Here is a 16,071-nt window from a genome sequence, read left to right on the forward strand (position 1 = left end):
AGAAAATTTCATATAAAGTACAGTGTTCTGTATGGATTATCTTCTTTCTACCTACAGGAAACTTAATCAAATGATGGCTATTTTGATGTTACTTCCTTGATGCACATCTCTATGTAATGAATGCATATTGATGAACGTGCAATGTTACTTTTGCTGGGATGTATTTAATTTAACATAACAGGAACACATCAAAGATTTTTGAATGTCACTGTGTCAAAACAATTTATTTGACAACACAAGCATTTATTATATGTGAAGATAACCTTAGTAACAGAGAAATTATAAAATTGGGTTTTCTAGGTGGCACTTGTTGCATTGGGTTAAGTATTTGGAGCTTGTAATGTTCCCTTCCCCTTAATTCAGCCTAAAGTGTCACATAAGCCCAAACCTTCAATTTCCCCGGGGGTTGGTGGAAGAATTCTCGTTAAAGTGGGGGTTACAGTTGTTAAAATAATATTAAAATCTTCTATAATTGTCATCTTCTATTTTTAGCAGTCATCTTAGTTGTCGACTTATTTAGCTATTTAGCTTTTTGGTCAACTTATTTAGCTTGTTAAGTTAGCTTTTTATTATTTAGCCTTTTAAGCTATATTTAGTTTTTTAAGCTTTTTAGCTTATTTGATTTCACTTTAACGACTAGTTCTATTTATAGAACATCGTCTTGTAACCTCTATATATATGTGTATATCGTTCAATGTAATTATCCGATTATTGAATCATTCATTCAATTTTTTTTTCATGGTATCTGAGCGGGTCGATGGGATTCTTTAAAGTTTGGCGAATTTTTTAATAAAAATTCATGGCCTTCTTTCTGGAATATTTTCCAGATTTTTTTTTTATTGTTTTTTTATAAAAAAAATAATTTTGCTTTTTTGAAGGCTTTTTGAGGGTTTCGAGAGTTTCTAGTTTGTGGGCGAATTTCTTTGTGCTGGGCAGCAGTTCATTATTTTTTTAGGGTTCTGGAGATTTTTGGCCTGCAACCTGGAGGTTTTTTTTGCAGATTAAAAAATTTCCTAGGGTTTTTGCAATTTTCGACTAGGGTTTTGACCCTTCAGTTCGAGTCAAAATTTTATTCTGATTTTAGATTCATGGTGGGTTTTTCGAGATCTTTTCTGGGTTGGTCTCATCTTTTTTTGGGTGCCTCGTTTTCTGTGCCTCGAATTTTGTGCTAGCGAATTTGCCTTGGAATTTAAAATTAGTTAGCGATTTCTGCTAATTTTGTGACGTTGGGAATTTTGGTGTCTTTTGGGCGTTGTTTATGTTGTACATCCGATCTAGGGTTTCTGCCCCTATTTTTTTTACGTTTTTTTGGAAAAAAAATCGTTAATATTTTTCTACTTTTTTTACAAAAAAAATCAGAGGTATTTTTTTTATTTTCTGCAAATTATTATTTTTTTCTCATTATTTTTAGGAAAAATTTCAAGTTTTAAGTTTGCGGAAAATTTTAATTTTTGGGTTTCTTCCAAACCTCGAAATTCACGCCTCATAATTCGTGCTAGAATTCTCCTCTAGGGTTTCATATTTTTTGTGCAGCTGCTTCTATTCTGATATTTTAAAAAAAAATCAGATTTTTCTGTCTCTTGCTTTCACTTAGTTGATCTCGATCGACCTCGATTTCCGTGACAGCATCTTTGACCAGCATCATGTTGGAACACAGACAAAGTTCAACAGCTGCCACAACACCCGGAAACAGTGCATGTTCACGATATTTGAATATCGTTGCCTTGATCAGATTGATTTAGGCCAGACCTCGTCTTACAGGTCCCAGGGTTTTTACATTTTTTCCTGAAAAATTGTCTGTCGGTTTTCTGATTTTTTCCACAAAAAATCATGGGAGGGTTTTCATGATTTTTTCCTCAAAAATTGTTCGCAGGGTTTATAATTTTCCCTTAAAAATTATCTCATTTGTAATCCACGATATTCGCGTAAGATTTTAGTTATCTGGGTTTTACCATTTTTTTCCACAAAAACAATGATTTGTAACCTAGATTTCTTGGTTTTTCGATTTTCTCCTCAAAATCATAAATTCTCTTTTTGAGGGTTCCTATTTCAGGGTTTAGAATTTTTTCCTTAAAAATTATTATCTGTCATCTGCAAAGCTTGCCTAGGATTTCTAGGTTTTCACGATTTTTTCTTCAAAAATTGTTTGCTGGTTTTTACGGTTTTTTCCTCAAAAATCATCTGTAAATAATATTAAAATCTTCTATAATGGCCATCTTCTATTTTTAGCAGTCATCTTCGTTGTCGACTTATTTAGCTATTTAGCTTTTTAGTCAACTTATTTAGCTTGTTAAGTTAGCTTTTTATTATTTAACCTTTTAAGCTATATTTAGCTTTTTAAGCTTTTTAGCTTATTTGATTTCACTTTAACGACTAGTTCTATTTATAGAACATCGTCTTGTAAACTCTATATATACATGTGTATATCGTTCAATGTAATTATCCGATTATTGAATCATTCATTCAATTTATTTTTCAGCAGTTTGGGAAAATTGGCAAATAACAAGTAGATATTCTTTAATGACATTTTTTGTTTGATTTTGTCAGTTTCTGATATTGGAGTATGGGAGTTACAAAATGACTTTTCAAAGAGGGCAGTTATGCTGTCAGAGTGGGGATGCTAAGTGGGGTTCAGGATCTAGTTGTTATTTATGCACTATGAAGTATGCATTGTGCAGTGCAATGTAATTAGTGATATGGAAATAAAAAACAAAAACCTATATATGACAATTCATGGGCTAAACTGTCAATTTTATCTGCTCTCGAGAACTTTATGCTATGGAAATGCCTTCAAATTTCAATAACAAGTATTTATCCTTCTTTCTACATTTTTTTACCTTTATTTTTAAATCCGATTTTCCCCTTTTTTTCCATTTATATCAGTCACCAAGAACGGGGGTAGTTGGAGACGCTAGAGACTGGTACTAGTACCTGTATGGCTAATTTTAAAAAATAGGAGATGGGGGTACTCAGAGACACCATTTTTTAAATATAATTTAATAAATTTCCAGAAAAAAACAAGAACAGTAAATCAGTCATATAGGAACAATAAATAGTAAATGCAATTTCTCTTTAGACCATCACAATGATAGGAAATGAGTCATACAACTGTTTATGCCCCTCTCAAAAAAGTCTGCACTGTCAGTAGTTCCAATCCCTATAACTTTGCATGGATTTCTGTATCATCAAAAATTTCAGAATGAAACATTATGCAGGCTTATTTTATTTATTTGCCTTCCTTTTCTGCCTTTTAATGCGTTTTGCTGTAAGTTTTGTGGTAGGCAATTTCTGGTTGGGAGACTCTGGAGACGGCAGCCCAAAGAACCCTGTGCATTGGGACATTTCTGGGGACCTCTCCGGTACTGGAGATGCATCTCTGTCTCCGAGATGCATCTTAGTGGCTGGGGAAGCGTCTCTGGGTTACCATGATTTATATCCAAATTTTGTCAAATTTTTTTATACTTTTGTTTGCTGATCTATTCCCCAAATATTTTTGCTACTATGGTTAAGCCTGCAAGTTTGCTTTGAAGGCCATTTTTGTTGGTTAAGAGGGTATATAAAAATATTTCCCGTGCAACACAACAATTCTGAATACATTGTTATAAGGTGGTCTTTCTATATTTTTCCATCTGACAATTTTCTAGAGAAAACTCAAGGTAAATTCCAAAAACAATTACTCTGTGTTTCAAGTAAACCTGCACAAGGAGGATTTCCAAACCAAGTCATCTTCAAAACATTATACAGCAAGATGGGGTTTAAATGTCCCCATTAATCCCATAGAATGAAAAAAAAGACCAGGGATTAACAGTTTGTAAGTGTCGCAAGCCATACATAATGACGATAAAAGTATATCTAACAAAATAGGCAGTCATATATTACTTTCATAACATATTTTAAATACTAACACTACTTTTAAGAAATTGGTTGTCATACTAGTGCATTTATGCTTACACAATGCTCCATTAAGTACTCATGCATCTTGTTACCTTTCAACAAACACAAAATATTACCATTTTAGAAACCATATCACATCCAACAAAGTCTGATTGTAGGGCCACTGCTGTCAGGGCTCTTTGTGTTACTCATTGTACGGTCAGTGCTGTCAGGGCTCTTTGTGTTACTCATCCACATCAATTTGAAGGTTGGCCATGTGCAAGAGCTGTATAGTTTTACCTGCAAATTTTCCTTCTTTATATTCTCTGCATCTTAATTGATCATTTGTTGAATTGATGGAAGGTATCTGCACAACTTCCATGACTCACATGCTTCTTTTGAATTTCTTCACAACTTGCATGAGTCACACATTCTATTCATGAAATTTATGCAACCATTGCTTGCACCACTTGTGCCAATCATCCACAAAGAAACTGACGTGTTGCAACAAGTTATGAATGGATAGCCAAGAGCCATTGTAGCAAAATCATTCTGCACTCGCATCACTGTTGAACTTGAACTTTGAAGAAAGAGAGCTGGGATCTTATTTTTATTTATCTAGTCATCATATCACATGTAAATTTTTCCCTGTTTGGTTAGCTACTAACTAGACAAATTTTCATGTTAACATCTCTAATAACACATTAGGATTGCTAGCCAATTTAGGGTATTCTAATTTGCACACTACATGGTTCATGTAGTGTGGATCATTGGTCCTTGAGCAAATACTGGTGTTGAGTGTTTGCATATATACATTTACAGTATCAGAAAGGTGTGCATTCTTACTCCATTTGAGACTATCTGGTAGAGGATGTAGGAAAGCAAAGATGGTTGATTCTTCTGAAACAGGCTTTCAGAAGCAGCAGTAAATGTCTAGAAACTCATCAAAATTCCTTTGGAGCAAAAGAGGACCAATTTTAGTCAATTTTTGCTATCTGATGCTCTGGTTGGTCTTGTCAACTCTCATAAATTCTGTTAAGTTCTCCATTTCAAAATCATAACACATTCAAGGTGAAAGTTAACCTTGATTTTTGTATTTCAAGGCAAGATCAATGCTGGATCTTTATATTCATGGTTTCAACATTTGGAAACTTACACATCGTGGACCATCTCATTTAGGTGAAGCAGATCACCTTCACAACATTCATGTTGTCAAAATAGGTCCACAATTTGGAGTCCCCTAATACACAATACATACTGAAACTGTGATCTTGTCAAGTTTCATGACATGCTTCTTTAGCACAAGCATGATTTGGCTGCTGCAAGGAAAAGAGCTAATCCTTGTATATCCTTTATCTATGTTACCAGATTCATGGGTCAAGCCATTGGATCTGGGTGCAGTTCAAATCGGATTTGTGATTCAACTCAGTGCAGCAGGAAGCTGGTAATATATTAGATATTTTTAATAATAATTATTATTATAGTCATAATCACATCCATGATCGAGATATGACTATAATTGGTTTCTTTCAATACATTGCAAAATCAGACCAGTATTCCACAGAAGTAACATAATGCACATGGACAATGGAAAATTTTCCCACTACATTTTCACAAACAAGGTTACTCTAAAAAGGACAGAGGTAATCCTTTATGTTCCAAGCTGCCAAAGGACTTCATAGGCAAGCAAGGGTCTACTAAATTAACCTAGTAATCAAAATCTTCAACGTTTAGATTCTATATGACCTTCAAAGAGTAGGATATCCAGGTTTACTTGTACCTTAGGCTTATACAATGTTTGATCTCCAAATTTCTTGGTTGATAAAGACTTAAAGCTTGAGGAAATTGTATCTGCTGCAAGAGTTTTGTGAAGTGATCCATTATCCCAGATTTTTCCTATTCAAAGTCTTGTTAGATCATCTTGTTGTTGTTGCAAAGCATCTTAAGTCTTTTCTTGGTACAACTATATTATTTTTATGTCTAACTTGTGGGAGTTTCATGGATTTCTTAATAAGCGTGATTTTGGGTGGTTTCTTATGGAGACGGGTAAGGTACATTCTCACATATATTTAAGGGCTTGTTTTAGGCCCTCCTTATGGGGTCCATAAAAGGGTTATGTTGTTTCCGTATGGTTTAGGGCTCAGTAGGTCCACATTATATGTTACAACAGTTTTGAATTTCGATGGACTTTTCCCTTAAACATTATTGATTGATGCTTAAAATTTGAGAATCAATTTATTTAGGGCTCAGGCTTTTGGAGATTTCTTCCTCAATTGCACATCTCCTATCTGTTGTGATGTTTTCACACATCGCCCCATTGCAAATGGGGACCCCCTACTTTTTAGGCCCTCCTGGTCTTTTGGCTTGCGTTTTGGGGGTCTTTTCGCAACAGTCTCGTCAATCTCTCTGCTTTGCGGATGTTCGGGGGTCAGTTAGAGTTGATCTGCTTCTCTGTTGAGCGAGTTCTATGAAGTCTAGGGCTTGTTTTGTCCCTTTTTAGGGTTTCTGCCTTCTATCCTAGATTTTAGGGGTTTCTGTTAGGGTTTTGGGAAAATTGAACATACAACTGGAATCAGGACCCTTCAAGGAACCTCCTAGTAAAATTTGAGCCAAAACAAAGAGACTTTCTATTTTTAGAAAGTTCCTTTTTTTTAGGGATTTTTCCGAGTCCCAGAATGTCGTCATTTTGCCAAAAATCAAATTTACTATATTTAGTAATTTCTATTTTTAGTAAGTCATCCTGTGTCCTGTTTTGGGCTCTAACTCTGACATTTTGGAAAGTTTCTATTTCGGGAAAGTCTATTTGTGGCACGATTAGGCTAGCAGACAGCGAAGAATCAACATGCACAATCACTTCTAAATCTGGAAAGTTGAAAGCAGACAGGCAGGGGTCTAAAATGGCTAAGTGTGAGAATCATCCCTGAAGTGGAAGGCACAAAATTGTTCTAAGTTTGGAAAATCCACCTTCAAAGTCCCAAAGTGGCATCTCAGCACAGATAGTGGTCAAAATTTGGCGATGTATGGGAATCTGTTCAGGAATGGAAAGCTTGAAAAATCATCTAAGTCTGGAAATTCACATCAATCCACCAATGTCATCTGGATCCGAAAATGGCCTGAAATTTCACGAAGTCTGAAAATGTGAAAGATCTTCCAAAATCCAAAATTTGCATTATGATTCCTATGGACCTGAAACCACTCTCAAACATCCTGACAATATATATGAAATATAACTTAAAGTATAAGAAATGTTATATTTCATATATATATCCTGACAAAGAGCCTGGAACTTGTGAAAAAATTCCATGAATCCTTCACACAGTGAAAATTCCGCCCCAGGAAGTGATTGGGCGCCAGAATGGAGGAGGCAAGGATAAATAAAAAAAATTCATGAATCCTCCACAGGGGTGAAAATCCGCCCAACTGTGGACTTGGGCACCAAAATGAGGGTCTCAAGGATTCACAAAAAATTCCATGAATCCTTCACATAGTGAAAATTCTGCCCCAACCTTGTGGAGGGCACCCGAATGGAGAAGGCAAGGAGAAATGGATAAATTGTGAGAATCCACCACCTATGCAGAATTCCGCCCTAACACCTGGGAGGGCGCCAAATAGCAAGAGCCATGGAGAAAGTGAAAAAATGAAAATTACTTCCTTAGGGAAGAATTGCGCCCAAGAAGAAGAAATTCCAAGAAAGGTGAAAATTTGGCTTAGTGTCGGAAATTCCTTCCTTCAAGATAGAATTCCAGGAATGGTGAAAAATTGACTAAGTGTTTGAAATTTCTTCCTTCAGGACGTAGTTCTTGGAAATCATGAAAATTGTCTAAGGCATGAAGAATTTCCTTCCTTAGGGTAAGGAACAAGTTTCTTTCGAAAGGAGAATTCCTTCACAACAAGAAATCACACCCAAGGATGAATTGAAGATAAAATTTCTAAGGCAAGGAAGGAATCAGGGATCAACTAAACAAGAAATTTCCCCCAGGAAAAGTTTTTAAAAATCCATTCTCAGGCATCAAATCACATCCAAATTTCAAAATTTTCATAGATTTGGGTTCGTAGGAGAATTATCTCCCTCCTACACTTGAAACCCTAATTTGTGGAAAATTCCTAAAAAATAGGAGATGGTGACAAGTGATGGAAAACCTTCTCTGAGCAAGGAAAGTTGAAGAGACTTCAGGAAAATTCTTCCTAAATCGAATTTTCCCTCTCCAACAATTCCAGATGTGCAAGAGCGGACATACGATGACGGGGTCCACTTGCATGGCGAGGATCTATTGAACACGTGGCAGTAGAGTGGCGCATTCATTACCGAAATATTTGACCAAATGGTGACTCAGTCATTGCATGTTGAATTTATGGCAGATTCTTTTTGCATGCAGCCGCCGCATGTGGAAATGATGGAACATTTATGACATAATGGGGTGATTTTTGCATGGATGAATATTCAATGCATGTCGGGTGAATTTGAAACAGGTGGTGCATTTAATGCGCAATGGATGCTATTTTGGGTACTGTTGAATTAATTGTATATGGGCATGATTGGTTATTAATTGGAGATTCCCACCTTGTTGCATCATGGGTGAGGAATCTTTTAGGGAGAAACCCTAATTAGGGTTTTGCATGTAATCATGGCCTGAGGCCTATATAAAGGGGTGACCCCCCTCATTTGTAGAGGGGGGAGACCTTGTATGAAATTGTTGCAATAAGTTTTGAGATAATAACAGTGAAACATTGTTCTCTGATGGTGTCCACTTAAGTTATTTTTTCAAAGCTTGCATGGTTTCACCTTCTTCACTTAGAGTAGAAGTAGTATAGTGCTTTGATTTCAATAGAGAATGTAATGGTGTTTGATGAATTTCCATGGTTCATACTTTTTGCATCTTGCTGATTGTAAGTTGCAGTGTAAAGTTAGCCTGGACCCCCAAATTTATGCTAAGTTCGATTGTGAATGGTCATTTGGATTGCGCCATGTTGGGTATTCAAATGCACTTTCTCAATATGAAAATTCTTCAACATCCTCAAAAGATTGCACCGGTTCTTGCGGAGTTGTAGTTTACCTTGGCGAAGCAGAGCTTGGTTTTTTGGAATTTGTCCACCGAAGCATTAACTGTTGATATCACTGCCCTTAGGAGTAGATTTAGATCCTTCTAAACCCTTTCCCTTTTCTTTCAGTTCATTTTAGTCCGTTCGAAGCAACAACATCGCAAAATTGCCATATCCGATGATGGAGCTCCAGCCACAGCAAAGAAGTGAAAGAATTATGCAAACGTAAGGCCCCTTGGATTACCAGCAATCACATCAGCCAACTGAGTCACGTCCGTACCATAAAGGAACCTTGGAGTCGATTGTTTGAACTTCTTGCAGTCTTAGCATGCAATCGCACTTTGATCAAGAGAGAGTGAAGTGACCGTTAGGCAACTTTATTCTGTGTTCGACGCTGTCATAAAAAAACACATCAACACTATCGAGTCATTTAGTTTTGAACTTTACATATATTCAAATTTGACAATGCACTAATCACTTCAGGCCTTAGTGTCTTTGAGTCTTCCTTATTTGTTTTCCCAAATTAAAAGTCACTGATTTTTGAATTTTATGAATGTTGATTGTTCTCAGATATTTTGAACTAAATGTTTTTTAATTTTTTGCAATGCCTTTTGATTCCTTCCATTTGGATATTCTTCAAGACTTCCAAGCTTCTAAACATCTGAATTTTTATACCCACTTATACGAACTTCAACAACCTGTATGGGAAAATTTATGAAATGTTGGTGGCATCTGTAGGTATTTGAAATTACTTTTGTGGGATCTGAACAGAATAGCTCCTTCAAACAAGGAAAATTTCTTAGTAACTCTGTTTAATTTGTAACGACTTAACCACTATGTGTAAACTTTTTAAAGACTTTTATTCTTGCTCTGAACCAGTTTTTGTATCTTGTGAAAGGAATTATTCAAGTGGCTATATATGCCTTTTCCCTTTCTCATCTGGAGGTCTCTGATTATTATTCTTTGTGTGACATCATTTTTGGGGCAATTTTAATGCCTATACTGGGATCCACTTGATGCCTATTCACGTCTTACTGAGGATGAGCCTTATTTTTATGAGTTGGATTCAAAAGATATTTGGTTGAAGATATCGTCTATTAATGGGAAGAATTCAGTTATAGCATGCAGGATACACCTTCTTAGGTGAGTCCCATGGTCTTATATTCTTTATGTACTCTGCTATTTCCGGTGGTTTAGTGTTGTTCATGTTTTTTTGATCATCACTCTCCAATTCTTGTATGACATCATTCCTTCCTCCCTTGGGGTTTTCAGACACCCATCACATCATAATTCCTTCTGATTCTAGTTTGTGATCATATAAATTGTCCTCTGATTTAAATTTTAATATCCAATAGATTTTCTGAATGATGATATTGTTGATTCTATGACAACTTTGAGACAAAAGTTTGCAAAACACAAATCAAACCTTTTGCTGTAATTGGAGTGCTGAAAGTAATTTGGTTACAAATCACCTCTTAATTATTAGTATGAACTTCTAATCCATTGATGAAAAATAATTTTAGTATGATAATGAAGGATTACTGAGGCATTTTAATCTATTGTATGAATTTAGAGTTATGTTTGAATAAAAGAAGGAATTAGCTGATATAACCTCTGAACGACCAAAGTTTTCCTTTGAAAATGACTAATCACAGAAAATCTATATGTTAGAGTGCCCATCTTGGGACCTGCTAGATGCTGATACATGATCTTACAATGAACAAGAGCTCTTTCTTGGGTTAGATGTCATTATTTGATGGCAAGAATCAAGTTACAGGCACAGCGTATTTTGATGCACCTTCTCTAGTTAGGCAGTTCTCACGGTCTTCATATTTTTTATGCACTCTGCTATTCACTTGACTAGAGGTTTACTTGCTTCCCTCAGATAAGGGTGAACATGTGGGTGGCTGTATGACTCTTGCAAGCTGCCCCCTGTATTTATGCTCAAGTCCTGATTCTTCTGCACTTTCATCACTTCTTCACTTGGGTTTCATAAACACTCATTATGTCACAATTTGTATCAGTCTGGTTTGTCATCATATGAAATTGCTATCTGCTATCCTTTATTAATAGCCAGTAAATGTGCCAGATGGTACATACCCTCCCTAAAGATATAGAACCCTCCCTAAAATAGAATTCTCCCGGATAATAGCAGCCCTCCCTAAAGATATAGAACCCTCCCTAAAATATTTAATACCCTCCCTAAAATAAATTGATTATATTGACAGTTTTGCACTAGTTTCTACAATGTATATTAATCCTCCTATTTATTGGAGAATTATAATAAATGCATTACAAATCAACTTATAAATAGTAATCTTAACCTTATCTGCCTTTTTATAATGTGGTACTAATATGAGAGATTTCTTAGCCATTTTAATATATATCACAAATTCAGCAATCTGCTTTTACACTCACCAGATGCCAAATAATCTAAAAATATCCACTGAAAACAAGTAATGATGGGAAATCAATAGAAGGTGGTGGGTTTTCCTCTCTGAAGTGTCTCTGCCTTTTCACTGGCGAAATGGGTATGCTTTGCTGGAGTTTGTCTTGATCAAGTTTGTATATCCCTGACCTACATCACATGTAGATGCTTCCTAACGCACCTTATGGTTGAACCCTGAACCCATTTCATTCTATTATATTTGCAGAAACTTTGAAGCCATTCAAGTCTATTATAGAAGTGTGGCTACTTATACCATTTATTAGATGAAAATAAAAGGTAGAAGTTTTGTCACTGAAAAATAAATGCATATACTATAAACTTGTTCAATTAAAGGATATATCTCTGCTAGTCTTATAGCACTTACCTGAAAAAATGTTAAGCGACATTGCTAAACACGTAAATGCTTTTTAATTGACAAACATGAAAGGAACAAGAATACATGCTAGTATTAGACAGCATTGAGATGGCAGTGTCCATTACAGATGACAGCGTTACACAAATAAGGCACTGCATAGATGCCTGCAACAACATACAGCAGGTTTGCTCTCTCTTCACAGATGCTAGAGAGAAGCAGTGATGATGTGCAGCCATGAGACAGGATAATGGAATGCATATTAGAGAAGACAGGTGGTTGTAACTTAGATACACACCCCTCCTTAATAAGATGGGGGAGAAGATGGGTCCCCTTACTGTCTCACCAACCCTTCTGAAACATGTACGCTCGTATATGAGCTTATACTCTCACATATGCTCAACCCATGCTACAACCTTAATGACTCCTAACACACTGAAATGGCAAACAAGCCAATTGGGCCAGAAAAAAATGCTGGAAGCCTAAATTGATCCACTTATTGAATTCAGAATATAAGAAATGTACGCACTTTTCTGTGTGATTGCCATTGTGCAAGAAATGTCAGAAACTAGGGTTTTGTGGTGTCAAAATGTGATTGGGCGGTAATGTCCCATCCGTCTCATAGTGGCAAAATAAGAATCCCCACATGAACTCTAGATGCATAAATGGACTCATATGTAGAAGTGCTTGGATTAATGCAATGAAGGTTATAAAAAATCTCCATTGTAGGTACACAAAAATCAGCAACACGACAACCAAAGTATGCAAATGTTGGAAACTAGAAAATATTTGCTTGTGATATATATTTGTTAAGGAGACTAATGCAACAAGAATTGTTCATAGTGTAAAAAATGGAATGAACGGTAACTTATGTTCCCTTCCATCCACAAGTAATGTACAGATCTGGAGAGAAACTCATGTTTAGAATATACATAAGGAGAAAACTAACCCACATAATATGGTACTCAAGATTGTAAAACAATGATAATATGGTGTTCAATAGTACTAATAAAATTAAATGCTATATAGTTGTTTTCAAACATTAGCAATAACATTCAATATTATTTCCATTCTTGTATCAGATAATATTCATTAATCACTATCAACATTTGTGTCATAACAAACCTATAATAGGTTTTCTCCTTAACATGTTTTTAAAATCACATTCAAAATCCAAATCCAAATCAAGTGCCCATATATTTTAATTTGATCACAAAAACTCTAAATAACCCTTAATTTTTTTTCTTTTGGTTAAAGGTTATTAAAAAATGTACAAGCAGTAACTACCTGCAGATGGAAAAAATTACAACCAAACTCTTTGATGAATAGATATAACTCCATCAGAGTTGCCTTTGTGTCTCTATATTTCCAAATCCTTCTTTGATGTCTACAGCAGTCAGAAGAAATGCTTCTCTTTTCTGCAACATCTATCATGGTTTCCCAGATTTGTTTTTCTGCCTATAATATAATAACAAGAATTTCTAGTCCTGGCCTATGTAGGGTCATCATTTGTTTTCTGAAGTCATAAAGATGCATTTCTTGGGAAAAAAGCTATAATATAACGTTTGTTAACGTGCAACAGTGCATGTACACTTTTAATAATTATGAAGGTGCAAAATGAGTGTTTTTAGGCATGGGTTGATATTAACAAATCCAATACTTGCTAGTACTTTAATTTTTTAGTATATTCTGAAGGCAGAGAGACCAATGATGCCATTGTGTAGAATAGATTACATTCTATGAGTGCATGGGTAAATAAATTTTGTTGTAATTTAGAAAAAAAAGATGACGTTTTTTAAGGTAACAGCTTCATTAAATTTGCTGCCATAGCAGACATGATAGAGTTTCAGACACTATTAAATTTGTTTTTTGGTAGCACATATTTCAGTGCTTGTGTTAGACTTTAACTGTTAGAATTTGGATGCAGCACGTACAATCATCTGGCAGCATTGCTTGAACATTTGTGTAATGTTCTCCATATACGTCATTCTGTTGATATCAATTCTTCTGGAAATGTTTCACGGATGCATGGAAAAACGATAAAACCTCAAGATAGGGTACAATTTATCTGCTTTTGCTATTCAATGCTATATTTTTAGTGGATATTACTGCAATACAGGGAGTAGGCTTTTCAACATGGATATATCCAGCGGAGCTCTCTGATTTGCAAATTCTTTTGATAGTTTGGATATCTTTATGTTGCTGAATATACAATATTACATTTTTATCGTGCTGATCAGATTGTAACGAAATTTTCTCTGATTATACAGGTGGACAAAGAACACAACCATGCTTACAAGTGGGTGAAAGACTTCCCTCTCTTTTGAAAGCATTACCTTGTGCTGATTATGTGTCACTAACTGAAAATAGGAAAAGATAAAGAGAATTAGAAAACAAATGAAGTTCTTATCTATTGAGAAGATTATTAGGTCAGTATGCACGAATAATCTTACTGAATAAGCTTTTATTTTCCTTCCTGCAGGTCATTGGGCTATCCAAACATAAGTGCTGCCAAATCTCGATGGGAGTAGTCAAATATTGAGGCTGCCTAGTTTTGTATAATTCATTCGGCAATTCTTTTATTTATTTGTACATAATATTCCTTGTTAGCTTTATTGAGGCCTGAAAAAGCAACAGAAGTTGTGCATATCGTGTATAAACAAGTTTCCTGTGGAAACTTCTGAAAGCTCTGTAGCAGGAAAATATGAATGCTTCTTGTAATGTTCTTTCAAAAATGTATCGTAGGTCAATTATTGTCACATAAACTCAAACATGAGTTTGTCCATTAGCAGTTTTGTATAATCTTTTGTATTATATATATGATATGTTCATTTTATCATGAGTTGCACCTTTGACAATATATCTGATCTGAAGACTGAATTTTTGCAGTTGGGGAATTGGTTTCAGCCAATTTCCTTTCAATTTTTTAGAATGAGAAATTTTTTATTTAGGCACTTGCCATGAGAATGGGGAATCCCAAGCATAATGTCCAGTTCTAATTATTTTCAATGGGAGGCAATATTAACCCATTTCCTATCTTCCGTGGGCCCAGGTATGAAAAATAAATAATAATCAATTTGATATTTAAATATTGAGAATTAGTTTAAGGGGTTGAACTTAATTGGTTAAAATGTTGTATTTTCACTGTGGAGATCCAAGTTCAAAATCCCATAGGGACGACATCTAAAGTGGAATTCTAAGTTATGACTTTTGGTCTTCCTTAGTTGACTTCAAATATGGAGAAGTGGATTTCTATGTGGTGACTCTTGGTCTTCCGTAGGTGATTTCTAGTTTGTTTTCTTGTAAGGAGCTTGTATTGGTTTAATGTTAATGTTCGTATGAGCAAGATGGGTTTGTAGGTTTGCTAGTTTGCCAAAAGTGTGACAAGGGTACTTGTTCACTGAAAGGCAATAAGTTGTCAGGGTTTCCAGTTTGTTGAAAGTGTGAAATTGTGACAAGGTTTGTTAGTTTGTTGAAAGTGCAAAAGTGCAACAATGTTCGCAAATTCGCCAGTTCACCGAAAGGCCGATAGAGTTCACAAGAAGCTGAATGTTCTGACAAAGAAGAAGATGTCGGTGAGTTTGTAGTTTGAGAACTTGCTGAAAGTGCAACAAGTTAGGAAAGGGCCAAAATCTCCGACCTACATGGTAGAGAAAAAAATAAATTTAAGTGGGAAAAAAGGAGTCAAAGTGTTTGCAGGCCATGACTAGTTTTGACTATGTCTACCCTAGTACGTCATTTGTTCCTTTTGATGCCAATAAATGTGGTTGGTAGATCATCAACTCCCAATTACCCTTGCATGATATAAACCACTCTTTTGGGTGAGATTCATTAGTAGCCACTGAGAAGCACACAGGGGATACTGAGAGGGGGGTGAATTAGTATTCCATATTTTTAGATCCTTATAAAAACATGAAAGCACAGAGTATAACATGCAGAGTATAAACGAGGATTCAATAGCACCAATTTTTCACATGGAAAACTCTTTCCGGGTAAAAAACCATGGCATCAAATAGGTTCTATTAATAAAATTGGACGCCAACCCAAGTTACAGAAGTGAGCACCAACTCACATATAGAGCACCAACTCTTTTCAAAGCACCAACTCTGATTCTCCAAGGCACCAACCTCAATCTGAGCATCAACTCAAAAAGACTGAAACTGATAACATAAGAATTTTGTTTTTGCACCAATCTTACTTTTTTCTTCACCCAGTTCCTTCGATTTCACCAACGCCCAGAAATACAAAATCTATATATATATATAAAATTATAATTATAATGATAATGCACAGATACGAGCAAATATTATATCTGTTGAAGCCAGTCACACTTAATCAAATATCACCCAACAGTTTG

The 16,071-nt window shown here is 35.4% G+C and overlaps 1 protein-coding gene across 3 annotated transcripts in view; it reads left to right on the forward strand.

Moving 5' to 3' along the window:
• The window catches only part of LOC131029212 (uncharacterized), a 31,648-nt gene extending 17,098 nt beyond the window's left edge, over positions 1-14,550 (forward strand). For 2 of the 3 annotated variants that reach the window (XM_057959622.2, XM_057959623.2), the window contains exons 9-11: positions 13,642-13,771; positions 13,985-14,013; positions 14,197-14,550. In XM_057959622.2, the coding sequence (XP_057815605.2) occupies positions 13,642-13,771; positions 13,985-14,013; positions 14,197-14,245 (208 nt within the window). In that variant the 3' untranslated portion in view covers positions 14,246-14,550. Of the gene's footprint in view, positions 1-9,811; positions 10,057-13,641; positions 13,774-13,984; positions 14,014-14,196 lie in introns of those variants that run through there. The other variant, XR_009102710.2, reaches the window with a different exon arrangement.
• The last annotated feature ends 1,521 nt before the right edge of the window (positions 14,551-16,071 follow it).

This window comes from Cryptomeria japonica, chromosome 3 (genome assembly GCF_030272615.1).
Source record: "Cryptomeria japonica chromosome 3, Sugi_1.0, whole genome shotgun sequence".
In the NCBI taxonomy this organism is placed as follows: domain Eukaryota; kingdom Viridiplantae; phylum Streptophyta; class Pinopsida; order Cupressales; family Cupressaceae; genus Cryptomeria; species Cryptomeria japonica.